This window comes from Trichomycterus rosablanca, chromosome 17 (genome assembly GCF_030014385.1).
Source record: "Trichomycterus rosablanca isolate fTriRos1 chromosome 17, fTriRos1.hap1, whole genome shotgun sequence".
Classification (NCBI taxonomy): Eukaryota; Metazoa; Chordata; class Actinopteri; order Siluriformes; family Trichomycteridae; genus Trichomycterus; species Trichomycterus rosablanca.
Window position 1 is genome coordinate 30591092 of NC_086004.1, and position 27500 is coordinate 30618591.

General features: G+C 47.4%; 2 protein-coding genes across 2 annotated transcripts in view; both read right to left on the bottom strand.

The window, feature by feature from the left end:
- Positions 1-18158, bottom strand: part of adamts17 (ADAM metallopeptidase with thrombospondin type 1 motif, 17) — a 38212-nt gene extending 20054 nt beyond the window's left edge. Inside the window, exons 1-8 of the mRNA XM_063012517.1 lie at positions 18071-18158; positions 16651-16979; positions 14846-15011; positions 10577-10743; positions 10072-10155; positions 9778-9935; positions 6775-6818; positions 192-297 (exon numbers count right to left, since the gene is read on the bottom strand). Coding sequence (XP_062868587.1) covers positions 192-297; positions 6775-6818; positions 9778-9935; positions 10072-10155; positions 10577-10743; positions 14846-15011; positions 16651-16979; positions 18071-18158 — 1142 coding nt within the window. The remainder of the gene's footprint in view (positions 1-191; positions 298-6774; positions 6819-9777; positions 9936-10071; positions 10156-10576; positions 10744-14845; positions 15012-16650; positions 16980-18070) is intronic.
- Positions 18159-22514: 4356 nt separating this feature from the next.
- Positions 22515-27500, bottom strand: part of cers3a (ceramide synthase 3a) — a 14224-nt gene continuing 9238 nt past the window's right edge. The window contains exons 10-11 of the mRNA XM_063013014.1: positions 26963-27116; positions 22515-23344 (exon numbers count right to left, since the gene is read on the bottom strand). Of these exons, the coding sequence (XP_062869084.1) occupies positions 23213-23344; positions 26963-27116 (286 nt within the window). The 3' untranslated portion in view covers positions 22515-23212. The remainder of the gene's footprint in view (positions 23345-26962; positions 27117-27500) is intronic.

The following is a 27500-nucleotide window of genomic DNA, read 5'->3' on the forward strand; positions in this document are numbered from 1 at the left end:
ATAATAATTTAGATCTTTTACCGTCTATTGTACATAATATTGTGGAAAGATTCAGGAAAAGCACCAAACACATTCGGGACCATCCGGACTGTTATCAGTGAAAGATGTAGAAGCCAGCGTGTCCTGCTATAGGGGAGCATCAGCGCCCTGGGTACGGGGGACGTTCCTGATGGAGCGCCGCTTGTACTCACTTGTGTCCGATCTCGTGGGCGATGGTGAAGGCCAGGTTCAGCCCGTTGTCCTCGGCGACCACGCACTTCCTCTTGGCGCTGCAGGTTCCGCCCAGGTACGCGATTCCTACAACAACGACAAATCACACAAATTTACCTTCCGATTTAGTCGTATCCGGTTCCCCGGTGGTATCTCCCCTAGTGCTGCTGACCTCCACTCCTGACCGAGGAGGGTCGTGACCGACACTGACATCATTCAGAATGAAAGCAGGTAAAATTTGCACCTGTGGGACGAATCGGAACATTGACTGTGAGCTAGGACTTCTTGTTCAAGAGGTCAGTGCATGGTCTCGCAAATGCTCACTTAAACGAATAGACACAAATTCCCACAGGCACACTCCAAAACTTTGTGGAAAGCCCTCCCATAGGAGTAAACATCACAGCCTAAGACCTACAGTACATCATCACTGACATCATCATCACTGACTGACATAATCACTGACATCACCATCACTGACATCACAGCCTGCAACTGACATCACCACTGACTGATATCACTGACATTACTGACTCACATCACGTACATCAGTCTGTGACTGACATCATCACTGACATCATCACTGACATTATAGTCATTAACATCACTGACTGACATCATCACTGACATCACCACAGCCTGGTCCGCTGGCACCACAGCTCTGAGGTGGAGGATCAGACACGATCTCAGATCTCACATTAATACACACGAGGTGGCACCCAGACTCCGACCAGGGTCTCTGAGGGTCCCCGCACCTCCTGTTCCGTCATCGTCTGGATTTTCCCCGAACATCATTCCAAAATTCCCAGATTCAGAAGCTCTGACGAAACCCAGTAAACAAAATAAATCCAGCGGGATTCTGATTCCGCCCGATCAAACAGTCCCAGCTCCCACCGGGATCATTTACCCAGCATGCACCACTCACAGGAGCCGTATTAAATCCTTCCATTATTTATCCAGAGTTCATTAACCGGCGTGTTTTTACTGGCTCAGATAAACCGGCTCAGCAGAGGAGGGGAGCAGGAGGCAAACTCAGCAAAATCAGCACCGGGGGGCCTGGCACGCAAAAAACACACCAAAAGCACCGAGCACACACAGGAGGGGGTCACAGGACCATCACCGACCATCACCGACCATCAACCGTCCGCAAAAAACACACCAAAAGCACCGAGCACACACAGGAGGGGGTCACAGGACCATCACCGACCATCACCGACCATCAACCGTCCGCAAAAAACACACCAAAAGCACCGAGCACACACAGGAGGGGGTCACAGGACCATCACCGACCATCACCGACCATCAACCGTCCGCAAAAAACACACCAAAAGCACCGAGCACACACAGGAGGGGGTCACAGGACCATCACCGACCATCACCGACCATCAACCGTCCGCAAAAAACACACCAAAAGCACCGAGCACACACAGGAGGGGGTCACAGGACCATCACCGACCATCACCGACCATCAACCGTCCGCAAAAAACACACCAAAAGCACCGAGCACACACAGGAGGGGGTCACAGGACCATCACCGACCATCACCGACCATCAACCGTCCGCAAAAAACACACCAAAAGCACCGAGCACACACAGGAGGGGGTCACAGGACCATCACCGACCATCACCGACCATCAACCGTCCGCAAAAAATACACCAAAAGCACCGAGCACACACAGGAGGGGGTCACAGGACCATCACCGACCATCACCGACCATCAACCGTCCGCAAAAAACACACCAAAAGCACCGAGCACACACAGGAGGGGGTCACAGGACCATCACCGACCATCACCGACCATCAACCGTCCATCACCAACCATCAACCGTCCAGCAGCACCTTCCACCACAGGGCCAAAAGTATGTGGACGCCCCTCTAATTCCACATCCATTACTAACAGCTATATAATAATAGAAGGTGAATGATAAGCTTTTAACATTGTGGTTTGGCGAACAGTTTGGGGAAGTCCCCTTTGTCTTTCGAAAGGATAATACACAGAGCCCTGGTAACCACACAACCCAACTGTATTCAACTTCTCTTACAACATCTGTGCCTGACCTCACTGACCCTATTGACTGAACCAGCACAAGTTCCCACAGACACACTCCAGCATCTTGTCAAAAAGCATTCCAGAGGAGTGGTCTCTGTACCTGTCAGTCCTAATAAAGAAGGCGTGTCCCTTTTACCTGTCATTTGTAGTGAAAGGGGCGTGTCCCCCCTTATTAAAAATGACAGGTATAAGCCTCCTTAACTAGGACTGTGAGGTAGGCGTGTCCTCTGTACCTGTCAGTCCTAATAAAGGGGCGTGTCCTCTGTACCTGTCAGTCCTAATAAAGGGGCGTGTCCTCTGTACCTGTCAGTCCTAATAAAGGGGCGTGTCCACTGTACCCGTCAGTCCTAATAAAGGGGCGTGTCCTCCGTACCCGTCAGTCCTAATAAAGGGGCGTGTCCTCTGTACCTGTCAGTCCTAATAAAGGGGCGTGTCCACTGTACCCTTCAGTCCTAATAAAGGGGCGTGTCCTCCGTACCCGTCAGTCCTAATAAAGAGGCGTGTCCTCCGTACCTGTCAGTCCTAATAAAGGGGCGTGTCCTCTGTACCCGTCAGTCCTAATAAAGGGGCGTGTCCTCTGTAACCGTCAGTCCTAATAAAGGGGCGTGTCCTCTGTACCCGTCAGTCCTAATAAAGGGGCGTGTCCTCTGTACCTGTCAGTCCTAATAAAGGGGCGTGTCCTCTGTAACCGTCAGTCCTAATAAAGGGGTGTGTCCTCTGTACCCGTCAGTCCTAATAAAGGGGCGTGTCCTCTGTACCCGTCAGTCCTAATAAAGGGGAGTGTCCTCTGTACCCATCAGTCCTAATAAAGGGGCGTGTCCTTCATACCCGTCAGTCCTAATAAAGGGGCGTGTCCTCCGTACCCGTCAGTCCTAATAAAGGGGCGTGTCCTCCGTACCCGTCAGTCCTAATAAAGGGGCGTGTCCTCCGTACCCGTCAGTCCTAATAAAGGGGCGTGTCCTCCGTACCCGTCAGTCCTAATAAAGGGGCGTGTCCTCCGTACCCGTCAGTCCTAATAAAGGGGCGTGTCCTCCGTACCCGTCAGTCCTAATAAAGGGGCGTGTCCTCCGTACCCGTCAGTCCTAATAAAGGGGCGTGTCCTCTGTACCCGTCAGTACCCTGTAAAACACTCTCTGGTTCCGGCTGTAGAATACTCGTTCAGTGATGTTTGTAATTAGCGGCGGGGCGGGCATGAATGCCGCCGCTGGTTCTGGCACTGCTGTGCCCAGGTGGTTGGCATTTCACCTAATTACAGCCTGATGTCTGCGCTAATCAGGGCGCTTCAGAAACGCTAAGTGCTGCTGCAGACGCTCAGGAGAGACGAGGAGCTTCTGAGGGAGACGGTTTTTATTCTGCGTCTCTTTTATTTTCTCCCGAGTTTAAACGTCAGGATGATTCCTCTCACTGTGCCCTCAGTAAGCGGGCGTTTACCCTGGCACTGCCACTCACACTCGCTAACAGAGCCATGACTGGCACCTGGGTCCGATCATCTCCCATAATTCCCAACAGAGAAGAACCATCAGCAACTTAAACATCCTGTCGCCTACCAGCATGGACGCGGGATCGAATCCCCATTAATACATAGACTACACGGCCAAAAGTATGTAGACACCTGAACATGAGCTTGTTGAAGACCACATTCCAAACTTTAGGCTTTATTACCGTGTTTCCCTCTTTTGTGGTTTGTCTCTGAGAATAAAAGTAAGCTCAGGTACTAACACTGGACGAGATAGCCTGGGTCACAGTCACTGTTCCAATTCATCCCAAAGGTGACTAGTGGGAATGGAGCACTAATGTTCCTCAACACCAGACATGAAGGAGGCGTGTCCTTCATATAGAAAACAAAGTCTTCATGGACAGGAGCACAAACCACATCATTTTATTTTATTTTATTGATTTTATACACCTGTTAGGACGGGGCGTGGCTAAAACACAACACAAACTCAAGTTAGGAGGGGTGTCCACATACTTTTGGCACTGTTGGTACAGCTAGTCTGTACTGTTTCGAAGACTTTACAGCTGTTAAAACTTAGTCGAACAGAGTGATGGAGCATGTGTGCTGCAGAAAGTGGCTTCCTGAAAGTTCCTGAAGGTTCCTGGAGGTTTCTGTGACATGGACACATCAGGAACCTTCACAGCAAAACCTCATAAAAGCTGGAGAGCTTCTGAACTTCAGAAAATGTCAGATCACACAATAATGCGCCGCTCTGTTGAGCAGACGAGGTTCCACCACATCACTAACATCCCAAATGCCAACCAGGACCAGGATGAAGAGCTCTGATCGATGATCCACGGTAAAGATCTTCTCCAGACTCCAGAGGACACGCCCGACTTCTGTCTCTCTCTGATTATGTCAGAAGGTTCCTCGGCGGGTTCCTGGGCTGGACCTGAGAACATCTCGTGCTCCAGTGGAGCGAACACTAACAGGGCGTCAGGAGACCATGTGGCTCACAGAGGAGGAACACGGTCTGGAAACAACAACCCACAGCTGCTCCAGGACCACGTCAGCACCCCCGCACCCCCCCCAACCCCCCGCTTCATCAGCAGTTTATTACAGCTGAGCTCATCTACACTGTACAGCCAGAAGTATCAGGACGCCCCGAGATCTTCACTCCATCACTGCTTCAGCCTCAACAGTCTCATCAATCACTTATATACATGATACAATTCTGCCTGTGCAGCAACAGTTTAGGGAAGGCCTGAAAGCACGAGAGGTCACATGACAAATCAGTACCCAACCAAATCTAACACCCTTACTAAACTCAACACCCTCACTCAACTCAACCCTACAGCACTCTCACCAAACCCAACACCCTCACTCAACCTAACCTCACTTAATTAAACACCCTCACTCAACCCAACACCCTCACTCAACACCCTCACTAAACTCAACCTCACTCAACCCAAAACCCTCACTCAACCTAACCTCACTTAATTAAACACCCTCACTTAACTCAACCTCACTTAACCCAACCTCACTTAACCCAACCTCACTCAACCCAACCTTACTCAACACCCTCACTCAACCCAACCTCACTCAACCCAACCTTACTCAACACCCTCACTCAACCCAACCTCACTCAACCCAACCTTACTCAACACCCTCACTCAACCCAACACCCTAACTCAACCCAACCTTACTTAACACCCTCACTCAACCCAACCTCACTCAACCCACCTTCACTCAATCCCCTCTCTTAATCCACCCTCACCAAACCGACCCTCACTTAATCCAACCTCATTTAACTAAATATCCTCACTCAACCCAACACCCTCACTTAACCTAACCCCACTTAACCCTCACTCAACCCAACCTCACTCAACCCAACCTTACTCAACACCCTCACTCAACCCACCCTCACTTTACTTAACCTCACTTAACCCAACCTCACTTAACTAAACACACACCCTCACTTAAGTTCACAAAACCCAAACCAAATGCATTAATATTTTGTTTATCACTAAAGTTACTGGTACGTATCACACACACTCACACTCACATTAAACCCAGTACAGAAACCATGACACAGTTTCACATCCTGACCTCATCCCACCCAGTTTAACAAACCCCACCCAGTTTAACCCAGTCCAGTCTAATTGGATCCAGTCTGGCCTCCAGTCGCGTGTGTTTGTGGATGTTTGGAGGAGGAACTCTGTAACTCTGATCTGTGAGCTCATAGTTTTGGTTCAGAGCCACCGTGGGGCCGCGCTGGATCTTCAGCTCTGTATTCATATGGTTGGCATTCAAGTCTGGTCTCTCCACACCAGTGCCACGCTGTACCCACACCAGTGCCACGCTGTACCCAGACCAACCATCACAGTCTAACAGGGGGTGACGGGCACAATCCTGAACCCTTGATTCTGAAATACACCGTGTGTAAGAGGGAGGGAGGGAACGGTCGGACTGGTGTAACCACTTTCGACAGGGGTTTAGGGTGAGTGACGGTTTGGGTGGGTGGGGGTTTTTGGGGAGGGGGTGACTCAAGGGGGGTGTTTGGCCACCCAGGAGGAGACACGTCCACTCGGACACGCCCACAGCTGAGTGTTTTTGTGTGTGTGTATAATAGCAGCTCTGTGACCGGCTCCATCATGCCATTTTAATGATCAGACAAAGTTCCCCTTCAGCAGGTTCAAACCCGCCCGGCTGCAGCTGTGCACACCCCGCACACTCCGCCCAGCTCCTCTCCTGCACCCCCACCTAACTAAACCGTGGGTGCCCCCCACCTCCCACCTCGTACCTATATAATCCACTCTTCCATACAGGCTCTCCTCAAGATTCTGGACCATGTCTGTCGGAATTTGTGCACATTCAGTTAAACAGCATATACACAATCAGGCTCTGCTAGATGAGAGGGTCTGGCTCACAGTCAACATTCCAATTCATCCCAGAGGTGATTAATGGGGCTGAAATCAGGGTTCTGTGCAGCAAGCTCATAAAACACTGATTCCTAAAGCGCCAGACAAACATGCCAGTAGGTGGATTGGCTTGGATGTGTGATGGACTGGTGGCTACTCACCCACGGTGTCACACGGCTCGTCTTTATTCACACAGAAATCAGTCCTGCAACACACAGTCAGGGAGGAGAAAGTTAGTGCCCCCTACAGTTCACCAAAAGTATTCGGACGCCTGAATAAGAGCCTATCAAACGTCTCGTTTCTAAAACCAGGCCGTCGAAGACCCCGCCCCCTTTTTAGTCCTGTCTTTTCCCACCCAGCAGACTAGTGCTACAGTGGTAGGGACAGTGGGAGCCTAGTGGGTGGAGCTTTGTGCTATCAATCAAAAGGCTGACAGTTTGAATCCGAGCTCTGCAATTCAGTCACTGTTGGGCCCTTGAGCAAGGCCCTTATCCCTGTCAGCTCCAGGGGCCCCATACGTCTGACCCCAGCTTCCAAACACAGAATTTCGTTGTACTGTTCACCTGCATATTTAATTTTATTCTAGTCTACTCTATTTAAGTCTATTCCAATCAATTCTATTTAAGTCTACTTTATTCTATTCTATTTTTATCTAATCTACTCTATTCAAGTCTCTTCTATTATAGTCAATTCTATTCTGGTCTATTTTATTTAAGTCTATTCTAATCAAGTGTATTTTATTCTATTCTAATATAATCTGTTCTATTTCAGTCTATTTTATTCTATTGTGCTATAGTCTATTCTATTCCAGTCAATTCTATCTATCTACTTTATTCTATTCTATTTTTATCTAGTCTGTTCTATTCAAGTCTATTCTATTATAGTCTATTCAAGTGTATTGTATTCTAGTCTATTTTAGTTTATTCTATTCTAGTCCATTCAATTTTATTGTAGTGTATTCTATTTTAAGTCTATTCTAGTCAATTCTATTTAAGTCTACTTTATTCTATTCTATTTTTATCTAGTCTATTCTACTGAAGTCTAATTTAGTCTATTCTGGTCTATTTAAGTCTATTCTAATCAAGTCTACTTTATTCTATTCTATTCACATCTCTTCTATTATAATCTATTCTATTCTATTTTAGTTTATTCTATTCTAGTCCATTCAATTTTATTGTAGTCTATATTATTTCAGCCTATTTTATTCTATTCAAATCTTTTCTAGTGTACTATAGTCTACTCTATCTAAGTCTATTCTATTCAATTCTGTTTAAGTCTACTTCATTCTATTCTATTTTCTTCAAGTCTATTCTACTTTAGTCTATTCTGGTGGCTTGAGTTTGTTTGCTGCAGGCACTGACGATCGTGCCCACCAGGGGGCGCCCAGCTGACCAGTAACAGAGCTGAGATTCATTTACATTTTCTGCATTTAGCAGACGCCTTTATACAAAGCGACTTACAGTACAGTTACAGTATACAGTCTGAGCAATTGAGGGTTAAGGGCCTTGCTCAAGGGCCCAACAGTTGCAACCTGGCAGAGGTGAGGCTTGAACCGGCAACCCTCTGATTACTAGTCCAGTACCTTAACCACTAGGCTACAGCTGCCCAAACTTGGATTTGCTGCACCACCAGGGTCCCTTTGACTGTTATTTCTTTTCAAGCGGGCACAGAGAAGTCACCTCAGGTCTGATATTTTCCGGTATATAATCACCAGGTTTTGCTCTCTTTACACCCAGGTGAGCGACCAGGTGTAAATGGAATCTGTAACATGACTTCCAGATTTGTGACGCTTGACGTGGAGCTTTTCAGGTTCTGGGGGGGGCGGCTGAATATTTTGGTGCGGTGATGTTCTGCTGGTTTGTGTGGTTTTGATCACGACCTGCTCCAGTCCAGACCAGTTGAAGTATCCTGGTGGGTTTCTGGTATTATTTGGATTCGCAGTGCAGAGCCAGAAATCTGGACTGGATTAGTGTAGGTGTGGCCGCATCCAGCATCTGCGCTCCATAAATCAGTTCTGATCCCTGATCTCACTCCACGCTCGGGGGAGTTTAGAACCTGAACCCCTCCGGTCAGGCCGCGCAGATTCAACTCCAATCACGCCGTCGTGATGTGATGTAAACAACAACGTAAACAATCCCACCGCGTGGGCGGGGTAATCACATACTGACGGCGTCTGGCGGCCGATCCGGGGAGGGGAAACCCCCCCCCCCCCGAGAGCGAGACCTCGACACGCCGTAATTTGGACATGACGCGGCCCTGCCGCCCTGAGCCGAGTTGGCATCGGTGCCCTGACAGATCTGTGCCCGCTGCAGCCTCCAGGAGAAAACAAACCTCCCCTCTGTCCACCCCCACCCCCGGCTCCTCGGGCTCATAACATTCGACAGGTTTACACGAGCGCCCCGCCTCGCCCCCGTCTCAACAACAGGGGTTCCTTTTGTTCCCCCTCCGAAATTACAGCCAGGTAACAGCGGCTAATCCGCCGCTAACTGTCGGAGCAAATCGGCCCCGCTGACGGACGGACTAATCAGCGTGTCTCCTGGGACCGGGTACTTCCAAAAAATGGCCAAAAAAAGGGGTCACAGTCAAAAATAATAATAATTAAATAAACATATTTTAACAGGCACATAAGAAGATGAACTTGTACATGAGCACCCCCTTGTGGAGGCTTTACGTTACACCTTGTAAACCACAGTGGAACCAGATTCAAATTCGGATTCGCTTTGCCACCAGAGTCCCTTTCACGGTCATATCTTGTCAAACGGGCACAGAGAAGTCACCCGCTGTGGTTTTAAACACTACTGAGGGATTAATAAGTTGCACCACAATATTTAGTCATATCCGATGACAGGGATGAACAATTTTGGAAATGACCGAGATCTTAAAATGGACTTGAAACGATTTACCAGTGTCCATAAACTTTTGAATTTGAATCATCAGGTTGATCCGTTGCTCGAGGGTCCAGGTTTTGCTCTCTTTACACCCAGGTGAGCGACTCGGGTTAGCGTGTGAATGGAAGCTGTAAATGGACAAAATGTGGGTCCCTTGAAAAACCCAGGTTTCCCTCAGGGGCCCGATCATTTAGGGTAAGGGCGTGTGTTCTAACCCGCTAAAATCCCCCCAGCGCTGACAGAGCATCAGAAACACAAACCAGAACAGATCTTCACCTGGTGACCAGCACGGCGATGTCTGTGGGCGGAGGATCGTCCCGTCCTCCAGGTACGTAATTGTTCCCTAAATAGCGGCCACGCCCGAACTCCTCGTGCTGCCAGTGGCAGAAGCTCTCCAGGGTTCTCTCTCCGTGATGCCCCACCTTCAGCTTCTCCTAAAATGTCATCAGATAGAGAAAAAAATTACAAACTGTTTCCTGGCACAATGTCTTGGCGTCCTTGGTAAAATGGTTAAAAAAGTCCGGGGTTGGGGCTGGGGGGGGTCGGGGGGGTTGATGGAGTCAGACTTACTGGGCGTGAGTGCAGGAGGACCAGTTTGGTGAGGCGGATGTTCACTTGTACGCCCAGACTGGGGTGCTGAAACACGTTATACACCTGCAAAGAGAGAAATAAATCAGCACCATAACAATAATAATAATCCACATGGACTCAATAATTCTATTAAACACCGAACGTTCCTGTAAAAAGCAACAAATCATCAAAAACTGGTTTTAACTTTCACTGAAGCTTCATACAGAACATCAGCAGGTGAGAACCAGAACGTCTCATGTCTTGGGCTCGAGTTCTGGGTTTGTATGGTGGGTTCAAGTCTTGGGTTTGAGTCTTAGGTTTGAGTCTTGGATGTTGACGAGGTTCTTCAGGTGTAGATGAACTCGGATCTCCTGCAGCGTACCGTTCTCATCTTTTTCTTACAGATGTGGCACAGCTGGAGGTGTGGGTGGTGCACAGATACACTGCTCTACACTCATGGGTTTGCATGTTCTCCTCTGTGTGTGTGTGTGTGTGTGTGACCCACCATGTTCATGACGGTGAGGAGGAAGCGCTGAGCCGACTCCGCCCCGTGGTACTGCACCATGTCAGCGTCCGCCACCAGCACCGTCTCCACCGTGTAACCTCCACCCAAACGGATGGCGTTCCTCCTCCCACGGGCATCTTCTGCGTCTTTAGATCTTTTACGCTTTCCTGCACACACACACACACACATACACACATGCACACACACACATACACACATGCACACACACACACAGTTTCAACCAATCAGAAATCAGAACAGAAACGGAATCAGGTCTGCAGCGTCCAACCTCAGACACGGTCCGTAATCTGGTGGAATCTCCTCCCAGAAGAGTGGAAATGAGGACGGTTTTGGAACGGGATGTCCAACATAATCATGGTTAGGTGTCCATATACTTTTGACCACGCTGTGCTAAAGAAACAGAGACGTCTGGAAGGAGGAGGAACGGGTGCTGGAAGCTGTTTAGAACGTTCACAGCGGTAAAGAGCCAAAAAGTAAATAAATAAAGCTCCGACATTTTTGGGATTCCGTCTGGTTCAGACCGCAGCTCAGAGAGATCCAGATCACGTTCTTCTCACGGCTCACACAAGGAACCCAATCAGCTGTGGAACCTCCAGCTCTGGTCGTGATCCTCCCGAGATCTTTCTGCTTACAATTCTATGATTTCATCTGCCAGGATTGTCAGAACATCTCATGGAGAATGTGTGTGGACATGAGGAGAGCAAACTGTGGAAGATACGTCCAGCGATAGAGAATCAAGACCAAAAACAGAATGGATGTCGGTGCCACCAAGTTTTGTGTTTGAAGGTCCTGCTCTTGTGGGCTTGTGGAGCGGCACCACACGGATCTCACAACCTGCTTAAGCTCAAAAAGAAACAGCAGGACGACCTGAAAGCAGCAGGAACAGCAGCTACACTACTGCACGCTGCTTCTCTACCTACAATACTGGAGCATCACACATCATGAAATGGAGCAAAAGTATTGGGACACAACCAAGAATCTAAATCTGGACGTTATAACAAGACGACGAGTCCAAACATGAAGCACCGAGATCTGGAGTCTGGTTCCTACAGAAGAAGCTGAAGAGGGTTCATGAGTGGATCAAAACTGAACCACAGTGCTGCGAGAGGTGAATACTACATCTCTAGAGGAGCTTTAGCTGGTTCTACAGGTTCTAACAAGTTCTGAAAGATTCTTACATGTTCTTAAAGACTTTAACAGGTTCTATCAAGTTCTTACAGGTTCTAAGAGGTTCTAACAGGTTCAAGGAGACTAACAGGTTCTCAGAAGTTCTAACAGGTTCTGACAGGTTCTTTCCAAAAACATTTGGACATCTCGTGCCTCAGTGCCGACGCCCCGGTGCTGGAGATCAGAACGACAAAAGCACCAAAAGTTTCACCAGATTTAAACAGTTTAAAAACACGGGCTGGACGATGGACTCGGAATCTAAGACATCAAAGATTTTGGAACACGACTCCTGGGATTCAGTTTCATTCAGCCACAGGGGTTTCGGGCCCCGAAACTGAACGAGCACAAATCTCCACAGACACGGTCCGGAATCTTGTGGAAACTCTGCTTAGGAGGACGGTTTTGGAACTGGATGTCCAACACGGTCGTGGTTAGGCGTCCATAAACTTTCCGCTCTGTTTCTTCAGGCTGTGGTGAAGGAAAATGATGCTGTTAAACCGTCTGTATTTATTTATTTATTGATTGATTAGGAACAGACGTGTGAGGTTCCTCACTGCTGATTGGTGCAGAGGTTTATATTATCAGGTTTATATCATCGTGGTCGTGGTCAGAACGGCTTCTCACCGAAACAATCGGGACGCGGCACTTATGGAGAGAATCCGTTCTGTCGTGTTTTGGGGCTTCGTTCTCTTGGGATAAACGGAGGTGGAGGCCTGACGGAGACCTGATGGAGGCCTGATGGAGGCCTGACGGAGACCTGATGGAGGCCTGACGGAGAGACCTGATGGGAGGCCTGACGGAGACCTGATGGAGGCCTGACGGAGAGACCTGATGGAGGCCTGACGGAGAGACCTGATGGAGACCTGATGGAGGCCTGATGGAAACCTGATGGAGGCCTGATGGAGGACGTGTGTGTGTTTGCTTTTAAATCTGAACCCGCCGACCCACCGGCGTCCCGATAACGAACCGGCGAGTTCACGGCGTCCTCGGATTGCGCAACCGCGCCGAGCGCCGGCAACCGAACTTCAGCCGTCCAGATGTTAGAGATTCCAGAAGGAGAAGAAAAGCACTGCGGAGCGGGCGAGTGTAACACGAGCTGCCCGAGTGTGTGTGTGTGTGTGGAACCTCAGGAAGCCTCTGAAGTTCTGAGGAAACACACTTTAATGGATATCCAGTCTGTTCAGGTCGCTCTCTTTCTCCTGAGATGGGGCGGGTGCTGGGGTTTGAGGGGTTTGGGGGGGTTTGGGGGTTTGAGGGGTTTTGGGAGGGTTTGGGGGGCGCACCTCTCTCTGAAACAGACTCGGCGAGGAGATGAAAAGGGGCCGCGGAGCCCGAAACAGCACCAGAGCCCCAATCGGTCCTTCCCAAAAAACGTTTGGCTCCTGGCGCCTCAGTGCAAAAAGCACCCAAAGTTTCACTGAGAGCCGTACGTGGACGCAGCAAAGATTTAAGATTTAAGATTTTGGAACACGACTACTGGGATTCACTTTCATTCAGCCACTGGTTGGATGATGTTGGGTTTTGCTTCGAGGTTAAGTTTAGACTCGGACTCTGATATCCGGTTTATCCCAGAGATGAATTGTCGGGTGAGGGAGACGCTCTGGTGGCACCGCCAGGGTTCCAGGGTTCGAATCCCCAGCGGTGCTATCAGCCTGTCGGGTGTCGACATACAGACATGATCAGGTGTGTCAGTGTTTCCCCCGTGATGGATCGTCGTCCTGTCCATGCTGTTCCAGGGAAGCACAAATGAACAGGCACAAATTCCCATACACAGTCACTCCATTTTGAAACGGGACGTCCGACCAGCTCATGATCAGGCGTCCAAATACTTTTGGCCGTTCCTCTCATGAGGGAAAATTATTCATCCCGGTAAAGACGCGACCACAGGGCTGGAAAAAGGGGAACGTTTATATTCATGGGGAAATTCGGCTTCTCTGGAGGAGATTCAGCAAGTTCTTACAGGTTCTAACTCGAACCGGTTCTTAAAGACTCTTAGCAGGTTGTAAGAAGTTCTGAGAGACTCTAACATGTTCTAAGAAGTTCTAACAGGTTCTAAGAAGTTCTGAGAGATGCTAACATGTTCTAAGAAGTTCTAACAGGTTCTAAGAAGTTCTGAGAGACTAACAGGTTCTTAAAGACTCTAAAAGGTTCTTAGAGGTTCTAAGAAGTTCTGAGAGACTAACAGGTTCTTAAAGACTCTAAAAGGTTCTTAGAGGTTCTAAGAAGTTCTGAGAGACTAACAGGTTCTAACAGGTTCTTGAAGACTAACAGGTTTTAAGAAGTCCTATCAGGTTCTTAAAGAATCTAACAGGTTCTGACAGGTTCTAGCAGAACTTCGGTGAGACTGACCGAAGAAAGAAGTGCAGAATAAAAACTGAACCAGCTGCTTAAAGCCAAACTCCAAAAAAAATAAAGACATCAGAAGAATTAGATTTGGCTGTAAATGTTGGCAGGAACAGATGATTTATGTGGGCGGCGTCTCCTCAGCCGTGAGGAACCTGCAGGAGATGAGGAGGAGATGAGGAGAGGGAGGAGGAGGAGATGAGGAGAGGGAGGAGGAGGAGGAGGAGGAGGCGCGGCCGAGTCTGGAGTCAGGATTATAATAACGGAGTCCGTGTGTCTCGTTTATCACACGGTCACGAGTAAAACAATCCTAATAGAGGATGAGAGAAGATGTTTCAGCTGGACCACCAGAACCCACCAGAGCACCCGACAGGTTCATCCTGCTGCTGTCACGCTGAGCTGTTGTTGCTCCTAAACGTTCCACAATTCCAGCACGTACAGTCAGTAACTGCAGAACGTGAATGAGCGTCACAGCAAACAGAAGTTCTAAAAGTTCTGAAGGTCTGAAGGTTCTGAAAGTTCTGAAGATCTGAAAGTTTGGAAAGTTCTAAAGGTTCTGAAGATTCTAAAAGCTCTGAAGCTCTGAGGGTTCTGAAGATGTCCTCCTGACATTAGAGACGTCCTAACCCTGAGGAACCGGGGAGGCTGCTGGGAGCGATGGGCCAAAATTGAACCACAGTGCTGCAAAAACCAAACCGAACCCTGAAGCTGTAATTCCATTAGAATCTCATTACTGACCTTTGATGAGCTGGCAGAATTTGGGCCGCCTGTCCGGGGATGGGCTCGGTTCCTGGGCGGAACGTCTCTGTCGGAACACCCGGTGCTCTGAACCTGAGAAGGTCTGGAGCTCCCGCAGCACCGGCTGAATGAACAGGGTCTCAGCGCCCGTCTGAACCAGACCCGTCTGAGGAGCAAAAACACACCGGATCAAACCAACATCTCATCATGGTAATCTGGACCCTCCCCTTTTTTATCTCACAATTTAGTCATATCCAGTTCCCGAGTGTGAACCCGCTGCCTCTCGAACCACGCCAGATCTGATCGAGGAGGGCCGGATCACCACACGTCCCCTCTGACACGTGTCCAATCTGCGCCACTTCTTATCACCTGCTAGTGTTCCCACACGGAGAGCCGTATCGCGTACAGAGAGCCACATGCACTATAGGGCCAAAAGTATTGGGACGCCCCTTCTAATTTCTGAATTCATGTGTTTCAGCCAGGTGAAATAAATCAGTCATATACAGGAAATAACACGCTCCTGTCTTTGCAGCAACAGTTCAGGGAAGGACCTCTCCTGTTCCAATATGACTGCGCTCCCGTCACAGAGCCCTGAGCTCAGCCCCGCTCTGGGATGAACCAGAACACCGACTGATCAATCAGCGCCCAATTATACAAATGCTGTCAGCTTTTTTACTAGGAAGGGACACAAATTCCTACAGACGCACTCCAAAGTCTTGTGGCTGAACGATCACACAGAGGTCAACACCGGACATCCGACAAGCTCGTGGTCAGGCGTCCGAATACTTTTGGCTGTGCACTGTGGTATAAAGTAGTACTGCCTGTACGCCGAGTCAGCACGCAGCCCGAGACGGCAGCGCTCCATCACCGGGCCCCGGCCGGCGGCCCCCAGGAAGCTTCTGTCTGGAGGAAGATGAATTGAGGAGAAGGTTCGGCGTGAGGGACGGACCCCCGAGGCGGCGTGCGTAAGGGGGAGGGGGACCGGAGCGCTGACAGGACGGGGCGGGGCGGGGCGGGCGCGGTCGTAAAGTATGCGCTTTCATCTCCGACACGTACAGACAAACCCCCCAACAGACCAGGAGAGGATGAGGAGGAGCAAACATCTCCAGTCTCCTGCTCCACCGACTCATCAGGACTCCAGACTGAGCTGCTACCAAAAGTATGTGGACGCCCTGATCAAGAGCCTGCTGGCCATGCACATGTCCTTAGGGGGCTATAACAGTCTCCACTCTTCTGAGGAAAGATTTTGGAGTGCGTCTGTGGAAACACCATTCATATGGTCAGGTATTGATGCTGGTCAAGGCTCAGTCAACCTTCCAATTCATCCCAACGCCATTAAGGTTCCTCTACAGCAAAATCGTTCACAGGGGCACAGACAAGGTAAGAAACGGAAGGGACCAACACTGTAGCAACAGTTTAGGGAAGGACACTGGTGCTGGATGTGCATAGATCCCCACAGAAACACTCCAGAATCATATGGGAGGCCTCGCCAGAAGAGGAAAGTCACAAAAAACAAGCACGGTCAGGTGTCCAGATACTTTTGGCGACAGACCGTAAAACCAGCTATGATAACTGTTGATTTTGTGTGTGAGGCAACTAACCAAGTTTTGAAGGGGCCGAATAATGGGTGATGAAACCTGCACCCACTGTTCCACTTAGGTGGATGAGAGTGGGAGTTGTTTTGCAGTGGAGGGTGTTTTCCTGTCCTGAAGCCACCACGACCCTGACCAGGATAAAGCAGCCCTTTTGGGGCCCATCTCACCTGTACCTGCGAGCTTAGCAAACATCAGGATCCGCGGACTCACCAGGCCGCCGCAGGTGTCCAGCGAGACGAAGGAGTGTGTGTGATTGAGGACCACGCCCGTGTAGAAACAGGACCGCCCCCTGAATTCCGGGTCATGCCGGACGGTCCCTGCAGGACTCCTGTCCTCCAGCAGGAAGTCCTCAGCCAGAAAATCCTCGTCCCTCTGGAGCCTCAGGTACCGCTCCTGACCGAACGCGGGCAGCGCCACGTACAGGTGGTCACGCCCGTGTTCGGACCGCCTCCGGCGCCCGCTGCTCCAGTTCAGCTGCGCCTCCTCCTGCTCCAGCTGTGAGGGCACCACCAGGTCGCTCTCATACTCCACCGAGCCTGCTGAGGAAGGGCAGAGGCAGCGGGAGTGAGGATTATAGAGGCAGCTGGATTCAGGATCATAGGGGCAGCAGGATTGAGGATTTTAGAGGCAGTACAGTACAGTGTAGTGCAGTAGGCTGAGGTACAGAGCAGTAAAGTACAGTGCAATGTAGTACGATGCATTAGGCTGCAGTTTAATATAAAATACTACATGTATGTTGCAATGCAGTTAAGTGCAGTGACAGTAAAAAAACTAGTAGTAGAAGTAGTACAGTACAGGATGGCGCTGTATAGTGCTGTACTACAGTATAAAGTAGTAAAGTGCAGTGCACCTTAGTATAGTATAGTGCAGTGCAGTATAAAGTAGTACAGTGTAATATGTTGCAGTGTGGTGCAGTTAAGTGCATTCCATTAGGCTGTAGTACAGAGTGAACTAGTAAAGTACAGTGCAGTATAATATAGTACAGTATAGTATGTTGCAGTGTGGTGCAGTAAAGTGCAGTGCATTAGGCTGTAGTATAGTGCAGTATAATATAGTATACTAGTTGCAGTGCGGTGCAGTCAAGTGCAGTGTAATAGGCTGTAGTACAGTATAAGGTAGGAAAGTATAGTGCAGTATAGTATAGTACAGTGCAGTATAGTATAGTACAGTGCAGTATAGTATAGTACAGTGCAGTATAGTATAGGACAGTACAGTGCAGTGCAGTGAAGTACAGTAAAGTACAGTGCAGTATAGTATAGGACAGTGCAGTATAGTATAGTACAGTGCAGTATAGTATAGGACAGTACAGTGCAGTGCAGTGAAGTACAGTAAAGTACAGTGCAGTATAGTATAGGACAGTGCAGTACAGGACAGTACAGGACAGGACAGTGCAGTATAGTATAGTACAGTACAGTGCAGTAAAGTACAGTGCAGTATAGTATAGGACAGTGCAGTACAGGACAGTGCAGTATAATGCAGTGCAGTACAGTACAGTATAGTATAGGACAGTGCAGTAGTTGCAGTGCGGAAATGAGCAGATCTGCACTCCTGCACACACTGCAGGATTATTCCAGCACAGGCTGATCTCAGATCGGTTTTGAGGAAGGTTCTGGAGATGTTCCACTCTTACCTGCTGCTGAAGTTCTCAGTCCGACAGTGAGCAGGAGGAGGTGCAGGAGGAGGTGCAGGGGGAGCAGGAGCGTTCCTCTGCCGCGCATGTCTGCAGGAGAACCGGAGGAACGGAGGAACGGAACCGCGGAGCCGGACTGAGAACAGCGAAGCAAAAGTTTCACCGCAGCAGGCAGAGAGAACCGAGAGGACACGCCCACCTCATCGGATTGGTGGATGAGATTTATGGAGAGCAGGCTTCTGAGAGCTGATTGGATAATCCTGCTGTCAGTCTGAGCGGTGGGTGGAAACAGTACACGTGGTTTCCATGCTGCACAAAACCTGCAGGTTATTCAGTCATGAGCTGCTGAGTTATTATTAAATTATGTTAAATATTATCATTTAATCAAAATCTCCACCTCACCTCTACACACATCATGTCTTTAACTTTGTACCATGAAATATAAACACAAGTTTGTTATTTTATTATTATAAATAATGATATTAAAAACACATTGTTCAGGGAGCAAAACAACCATGTGGTGCTCCCACCACCGTACTTCACTGTGGGTTTGTTGTTTTTGGGATCACATGCACGCGTGATGCTTCTGTCTCCAAACATGAGCAGCTACACACATCATGTCTTTGAACTTTGAACTTTGTACCATTAAATATAAACAAACGTTTATTATATTTAATTTACTATTATAAATAATGATACTGGATAGTACAAACACATCCTGAGAGCAAATTTGTAGCAAATGTGATGCTCCCACCACCGTACTTCACTGTATGTTCAGTGATTGGCAACCCTTCTTTGTCTAAACACCAGTGTCTGAATTATCGTTCTTGTTTGATCTGAACTTTGTTCTGATTGGTCAAAATGCTGGTGCACACAGAACAGGGATGTAACTGTTGTTCCTGCTGCTTTCAGGACATCCCTCCTGTCCGGGGACGATTTGTGGTTCTATGAGAGTACCACGTGTGGTGCGATGATGGGATGATTGCTGATGGTTCTCTGTGTAGCTGCTGTTCCTGCTGCTTTCAGGACATCCTGCTGGTTTCTCTCTAAGCGTCTTGATCATGAGTCTGACAGCAGGTTGTGAGATCTTTGTGGTAACCCACCACTACCCACACCCAGCGCAATGATCCTTGTTTAAAAAGCTGTTTAATGTTGAAAGTTCTTGTGGATTCAGAACCCTGTGAGTCTGGTCGTGTCTCCGGGTTGATTTATTGTAAAAGGTTTTGAAGACCCGTCGCTGGATCTGAGCAGGAACGTCCCGCTGCTGGATCAGGGTCGGGCAGGAATCAGACCTGTTTGAAGCACTTTGATTTCCAATTTCTTCTCAGCTCCGGCTGCCAGGAAGACCTTTCGGTGCCTCCGGGGGCCGTCGGAGCAGCTGGCATGACTGAGCTGTCTGTTATTAGAGAGCAGCTTGGCAGAGGTGCCAACCTGAGATAGCAGCAAATCCTCCGAATCCTGGTACGTGGACAGATCGGGTCTCGACCCTACAGCTGCAGCGTGGACGTTTTTTTTTTTTTTTTTGGAGTTACATGATATTAAAGAAGTCGAGGAGCTTGGGTACAATACCGTGTGGATTTTGATGCCCAGCCAGTGACACATGCAGCCACTGTTGGGCCCTTGAGCAAGGCCCTTAACCCTCTTGGCTCCAGGGTTGCTGTACAATGACTGGCCCCTGTACATGTGTACAAATAATGGTGTTCAGTCAATACGAGCATTAAAGCTGCAGTATGTAACTTCTCAGGATTTGGAGACCCTTCTGTTAGAAATGTGTAAGTGCAAGCAAGTATTTGCTCCCTTTCTGACCATACACAACCCATAAAATCCAAGGTTAAGGGCCTTGCTCAAGGGCCCAACAGTGGCAGCCTGGTGTGGGGGCTTCAACATATCCTCATCTCAAACTTTACTACCAAAGCTATGCAGCATCTTTACAGTTTCTACAGGAACGCTACGCCATGTTTCAAAAGAGCCAACGGTATGGACAAAAGTATTGGGACACCCCAATCGTATAAAGGAAATATTATGCTTCTGATTTTGTAGCAACAGTTTAGGGAAGGCCCTTTCCTGTTCCAGCATGAGCAAGCTCTATACAGACATGAAGAAAAGCTCCAGTGTCCTACACAGAGCCCTGAGCTCTGAACATCAACTGATCAATCAGCGTTTAGCCATACACATGCTGTCATCTTTTGACTGAATGGGCACAAATTCCCTCAGTCTTGTGAGAAGCTTCTCAGAAGAGCGTCTGTTGTTCTAGCTAAAAAGATCAAACTGATTAATCAGGCACAGATTCTCACAGATTCACTCCGATAACTTGTTGAAAGCTTTCATGGAAGAGTGGAGGCTGTTGTAGACTCAAGGTGGGGTGTAAGGGTGCATGTGGGCTCTGTATTAATGCTCATGGATTTGAAGCTCATGTTCAGGAGTCCAAATACAATCGACCAAACAGTGGAGAACCTTTCCTTCACTTCTCAACAAACATGAAGAATTAGAGCCGGTTCTTCATTCAGTTCCTCATCTAACGTTCCGGTAAAGATCAAGGGTTCCTTCATGCTGAGTGTTGTAACGTGACTGGTCCAGTTTTCGGCTTTTTGCTTAACAATGGGACCAGTAAACAAGAGACACCAGCAGAAGAACTTCAATCGTTCCTGTGTTCAGACTGGGAACTGTTGTGGTGGTAAATGGCTCCACCTAGAGGTCCACAAACGCACTGCAGGTTCAGATTTTTGTATTTACTCGACGATTATTGTTTATATTTTAATTTGTTTTATCTAAAATGGCCTAGAAGAGATGAAATATGAGCTAAACCCACAGTATTGTGCAGAAGTTTGTGCACCCCTGGTGAAATACCACGTTTGATTGGTCTTGGTCGAGGTGAACACGTGAACTCGTCCTGTACATGAGTAAAGCTACACAATTACTGTCGAATGTAGTGAATTTAACATCTTGTAAAGATATAAAATATGTTACGTGTACTAGTTCTAGCTAATTTAATATTATATGGTTATTTATTTCACTAAGATTCAGTAGATAAGCAGTAATTGTGTTATAAACTGTGCAGAAGTTTAACTTCCTGACTGTAAACGACCCAGTCACGTGATCACTTCGAAAATCGATCAATCAATCAAACCTGGAATTTGATCTTTTGTGTTTAAACTTCTGCACAAGTGTGTGTTTGGTGCTTTAATGCACTACAGTTCATACACAGATCTGCGTTTGGAGGCTAAACCTGCATATAAGCCAACAAATCCACTTAATTCCTCATGGTGAAAAAGTATTTGCCCCCCCCCCCCCCCGGTCCTGACCTGCTTGTGTTAGCACATATTTGCCACCCTGAGAACTCGATCAAAACAAAACACGGCGTGGAAAGAACACAATAAAATGTACCTGAGGAATGAAGGTATTTAACACTGGTAACTGCACCCGTGGTTACTCAGTAAACCAGTTCACCCAGTTTCAGCGCTTCAACCATTTGTGGCTGATAGAACGAAGACGAGTTTGATTTGATTTCGGTTTCTGCAGGAACGTCATGATCTGCTCAGATTTCAACAGAGCTACGAAAACATCCGTGTACCAGGACCCTCAGAAAGTTTCGGCACTTTATATCTCTGTTTATTAAGAATTTCATAAACAAATTCCTTCGCTTTTCTACATCGTCACCTTACGGTGCATTTTTCCAGCGTCTTACCAACTTTTTAATGTTTTTGGTTTAGCTCGTAGCCACTGATGCGCCGCTGCTTTCACATCATCATCCCATGAAAATCTTCTTCCCCTTAAAGCTTCTTTCAGCCTGGTGTAAGGTGGAAATCAGATGGAGCTAAATCAAATAAGCGTCTCTCAGTCTCTCAGACACAAATGATTGCTACAGAACAGAACCAAACAGAACAGAACCAAAAAGGTGGAGATCAGATGGAGCTAAATCCGGACTATAAGCGTCTCTCAGACACGCCCGATTCCTCCTCCTCCACCCTCACCGCTTATAACCACAATAAACATGTGAGGAAACTTTCTGAAGATCCTCATATTAGCACATAGACGTTAAGAAGAAGAACCTCGGCAGTGAGAACCAAACTGTTCTTACTGACACATTTATCACAATTGGAACTACAGTGAAACACGGTGGTGGTAGTGTGATTAAAGCTGCAGTATGTAACTTCTCAGAATCTGGAGACCCCTCTGGTAGAAATATTTAAGTGCAAGCAGGTATGTTAGATATAATTAACCCAAGAACTACGCAACTGAATTTAAGCAGAGTAACGTCATTAATGTGGTGTGAAAAAGTCTTTGGGTTTATGGAAGTGGCCACCCTACTTTTACACCAAGAATATACTGTATCAGATGTAAAACACCAGGACCGAACACATTCACATTCTCCTCAAAAACACAAATAATAATAATAATAATAATAATAATAATAAAAAAAATAATAATAATAATAAAGATGTAATAATTATAAAAACAGATTTATTTGTGATATTTCCATGAGAACAGTGATTACAGGTAAACATTGTTAGACTTTCTTCAGTGTCCAGGTTTCACATCCTACTGGTCAGACCAAGACGTTCATCAGTTGTAGCTTGGTGATGATGTTAATTGACGTATTTTTTCCGTTGTATTGATAAAACAATATCCTAGCTTTGCTATCGGACGACGATTGACTCATCTGAGGGTGGGACTGTTGTAGGGATTACTCATCACTGCTGCAGTTACGCCCTCTGCTGGCTGATCGATGGTGCTGCACAGAGACGGGGGATAATGGAGGGGTGTCTTAATGGTGGATAAGAATGGCCATATAGTGTTTGAGCTTTATTCTCCATGCACCCTTGTGCAGGCCGATGATAAAGAGTGCCGGAGCCGCCGTGGAGGAGATATCTGAAACGAGTGCAGCCGTGATGAAGAAGCCGAAGCGGAGCTTCAGAACAGGGGAATGTTGGGTTTGTATCGTGGACAGATACGAGTTCTTGGTCAGATTTTTGGCACCTTCTCAATCAGACGTTTGAGAGTCTGCAGCCAGACGAGGTTCTGAACACCTGAATGTCTGGATCTGGATCTGCTCTCCTAATAAACTTCAATTAACGGCAATAAAAAAACTTCAGGTTCCTTCTGTAATTAAAATCCAGGGAAAGGGTGCGAGTGTTCCACCGGTTAGCCGTGGCTCGTGCCACCGTTCGCCCCGCAGCCGTTGGAGACCTTCAGGTGTCCGTCACGGTCCTCGGTCGAGCTGTCGTCGTCTTCGTCGTCCTCCTCTTCATTATCGCTCCTCTCATCCTTTGTTAACTGAGAAGAGAAGAAAACAGAACAAATAAACATCTGTAAACGTTCCAGGGGTTCTGCTTTAGTGTGTGGCACCAGTTCTCAGCCTCAGTCCTGAAGGTTTATATATAAACATACAGAACATAGACGAATGTGAACACCCTCCTAATCTGGGATCAGATGTTTCAGCCAGCACAGACCCTGACCTACTCAAAACCTTTGAGATGAATTAGAATGTCAACTGCAAACCAGTCCTTCTCATTTCAATGCATTTTTTAAAACTAAATGGGCACAAATTCCCACAGACACCCAGGAGTGAAGGGTGTTATATCTGTATCTTATGATCAGGAGGTGTCCAGATACTTTTGGTCTTGAAAATAAATCAGACCCCAATAAACTGAGTCTATAACTCAAATCTGTTAAATCAGATTTCTGAGTGACGCTGGAGAATAAAAGTGGCTTCAGATGATCTGGGAATCACTGAAGCCTCCAACAGGAGAACATGATCAGGAGAACATGATCAGGAGAACTCCATCGGAAGAACTCCATGAGGAGAACCAAACCAAGAAAACTTTATTAGGAGAACTCAACAAGGAGTACTTAACCAGGAGAACTCTATCTGGAGAAATTCACCAGGAGAACATGATCAGGAGAACTTTACCAAGAGAACTCCATCAGAAGAACTCTGTGAGGAGAACCCAAACAAGAGAACTCTACTGGGAGAACTCCATCTGGAGAACAAGATTAGGAGAACTTCATCAGAAGAACTCCATCAGGAGAACTCCATCACAAGAAGAACTTCATCAGAAGAACTCTATCAGGAGAACTTCATTAGAAGAACTCAGGAGGACATCAGGAGAACTTTATCACGATAATCCAACCAGGAGAACATGATAAGGAGAATTCCATCAGGAGAAAATGATCCAGAAAACTCCATGAGAAGAACTCCATCATGATAACCCAACCAGGAGAACATGATCAGGAGACCTCATTAGGAGAACTCTTAAGTGGATCAAACCTGAAGACGGTAAATCAAAGCAGAACCAAAAATAACATTTGTAAAAATAAAGCAGACTAGATCGTTTCCAGAAGAGTTGGGACGTTTAGTAAAAGCAGGAACGTGCCTGGCATCGCTGCCCACTGTGGAAACAGACTGGCACTGCAGCTTTACTGGCATCTAGAGGATAAAAAGCTGAAGTTGGCACAAGAGAGATGATCAGAGAACTGATCCCTGTGTTTACGTCGGGTTACGTTTCTCAAGATGGACTAATTATTGGCACCCTCGTTATAAATAGAACCGTAGTGTTCTTCACTAAGACTCGACAGACTTGATAGACGAGACCTGAGTGTCTGTGTCAAGTCTTGGCGGTGCTACCAGCCCGACCGGGTGCAGAACGGGCACGATCAGTAATTGGGTGCAGAACCGGTTCTGTTCTAATAAAAGAATGTTCTGTACTAAAATCCTCGTCCCGCTGGTTTTTGTTGGTTGTTTTGCATGGATCAAACGTTGGCACTTGGCTAGTATAATTATTAGAAGCATCGCTGCACGGCCGTACCGGAATGTCGAGGGCGTGGCACCTGGTTCCTAATAATCGTACCTGTCAGCACACGGCTGTTTGAGATGGTGGAACCGTGATGAGGTAATATTTACTCTCACTGCTCCCAAACTAAAGAAAAGGGCGTCGAGCTTCTGCAGCCGCGGCAAGTGTAACGAGAGTTTCCTCGAATAACCCGACACATCTTTTATAAACCACATTCCAGTAATAGTTGGGACGTTTAGTAAAAGGCAGAAAAAAGAAGAATGTGTGACGTGTTTCATTCTGTTCAATCTTTATTTAATTTATAATGTTCCACTGATCGACTTCACTGTAGTTTGTAAACAGAAACACGTTTAGAATCTGATTCCTGTAACAGACTCCAAAAAAGTCAGGACGGGGGGCGTGTTCCCCCCTGTGTTCCCCCCTGTGTTCCATCAGCGTTCCTATTTATTTCTACTGTTTAATGTGTGTGAAACTGAGGACACTAATGATTGAAGGTTTGTGAGTCTGGATACGAGACTTCAGCTGCTCAACACTACGTGCTCGCCGTCGTCTGATTCTCCTCTTCATGATGGACAGATCTGGACTGCAGGCAGGCCGCTCGAGCACACGCACTCTGTGTCAACAAAGCCGAGCCTGCTGAAATGATCACAGACGTCCCGGGAAAGACGTCACTGTGATGGCAGCACGTGTCTCTAAAATCCCAAAATACTCCTCCACATACTAGAACAGATCCTGGCTTTTGAACATTTCACTGATATCAGTCTGGATGGTCCTTTTAACCGTGGACTCATCTGACCACAGAACACTTGTCCACTGTGTTTCGGTCCATCGGAGATGAGCTCGAGCCCAGAGAACTCTGAGGTGTTTCTCTATAGAACTGATGTCTGACTCTCTCTGTGTGTAACAGAGGTTCAGGTTGTTTCTTGATGCAGCGACGGCCTGGGTTAAGTAACACCGGTTTTCTGAAGTACTCCCGAGCCCATGTGGCTTTATTTATATTAATTACAGTAGGACGACGATTTCTTATGAAGCGTCTGAGGGTTTAAAGGTCACAAACATTCAACAGAGACTCTCCAGATTCCCTGAATCTTTCTACAATATTATGTACGATAGACGGTGAAAGACTTTATGATTATAATCCTCCATTCTGTTTCTCTGATGAAGTTTGGAACACGGTGGTGAGCCACGCCCCATCATTGCTTGTACAGACTGATCCTGATCCAGGTGGATCCTTTTATACCCGATCATGATTCCCTCACCTGGTACCGACTCACCTGCTCACTGTGGAACCTCAACATTCCATCAACTTTTCACTCTGATTCTGCCCCCGTCCCAACTTTATTTTTTGTTGGAAATGTGGTTTGTTGAAGCGCCGATCGTCTCAGATGTCAGGAATGTTCTACACACCACAAACCCCCTGCGGTGTTCCGTCAGAGAGGCCGTCAAACTGGATTTTGTAAAAACAGACATTCCAGCAGGTGCTGAAGACGTTCAGTCCACAAACTTACGAATGCTGGGCATTTCAGACGCCCTGTTTATTATTCTATTACTGGATAAAACCATCGCTGTTTACGTTCACTGGTTCAGCCACGCCCGAGGCTAACAGGTGTATAAATACCTTAACCCTGCTGAACAGCTTTGGCATGAATTGGAATGCTGATTGTATATAGGACTTCTAATATTTCACTGCTGCCTCTTTTTGTCCACACGGTTCAGCAGACGCGCCCTGATTTTCTATTAAGCTCTGGTGGTCTGGTGTCCACATACTTTTGGTAATATAAAGTATAACATGCTTCTCTATCTGGGAATAAAAAGGGAGGAAAGTTTTAGTGTCCTGCACAGAGCCCTGAGCTCAGCCCCAGCTCTGGGATGAACCGGAACACAGACTGATCAATCTGCGCCCAGCCGTACACATACTGCTTTTTTTTTACTACTGATCAGGCACAAATTCCCACAGACATACTTCAAGGTCTTGTGAGAAGCTTGTCAGAAGGTCGATCTGTTTTTGAACCGGCGTCCGAATACTTTTGGCTGAGCGACTGTAGCTTTATGTGAGAGAGGAAGGTCCAGTTTTCGGCCGGACAGTCGGGTCAGTACTCACACTGCTGAAGAGGAGCTGCTTCACCATGCGGAGGATCAGATACGCCCAGAAGATGTGCAGCATCAGGAGGATGATCAGCATGGAGTTCAGGAAGTAATAGCCGAAGAACACCGGGTAGTAGTCGGGCGGGTACACCCACGTACAGTGAATGATCCTGAAACGTAAACAACACACACAGGTTTATAGGATATATCCAGTTCCCACATGCCTACTGGCCCCTATGAGCCCTGCTGCATGAGTTGATGTAGGACTCTCTCTGTGTGTAATGGAGGTTCAGGGTGCGGCTCCTGATGCAGCGGCGGCCTGTGTTAAGTAACAACGGTTTTCTGAAGTACTCCTGACGTCATGTGACTGTATTTATCTCATGCAGCTCCATCTGAAGACTTGAAGGTCACAAACATTCAACAGAGACTCTCCAGATTCCCTGAATCTTTCCACAATATCATGTAAAGTAGACGGTGAAAGACTAAAATGATTATAATTAATTCATTGTTCATGAACACAAACGTGTACGGTACGAGCGCGGGATGTTAGCATA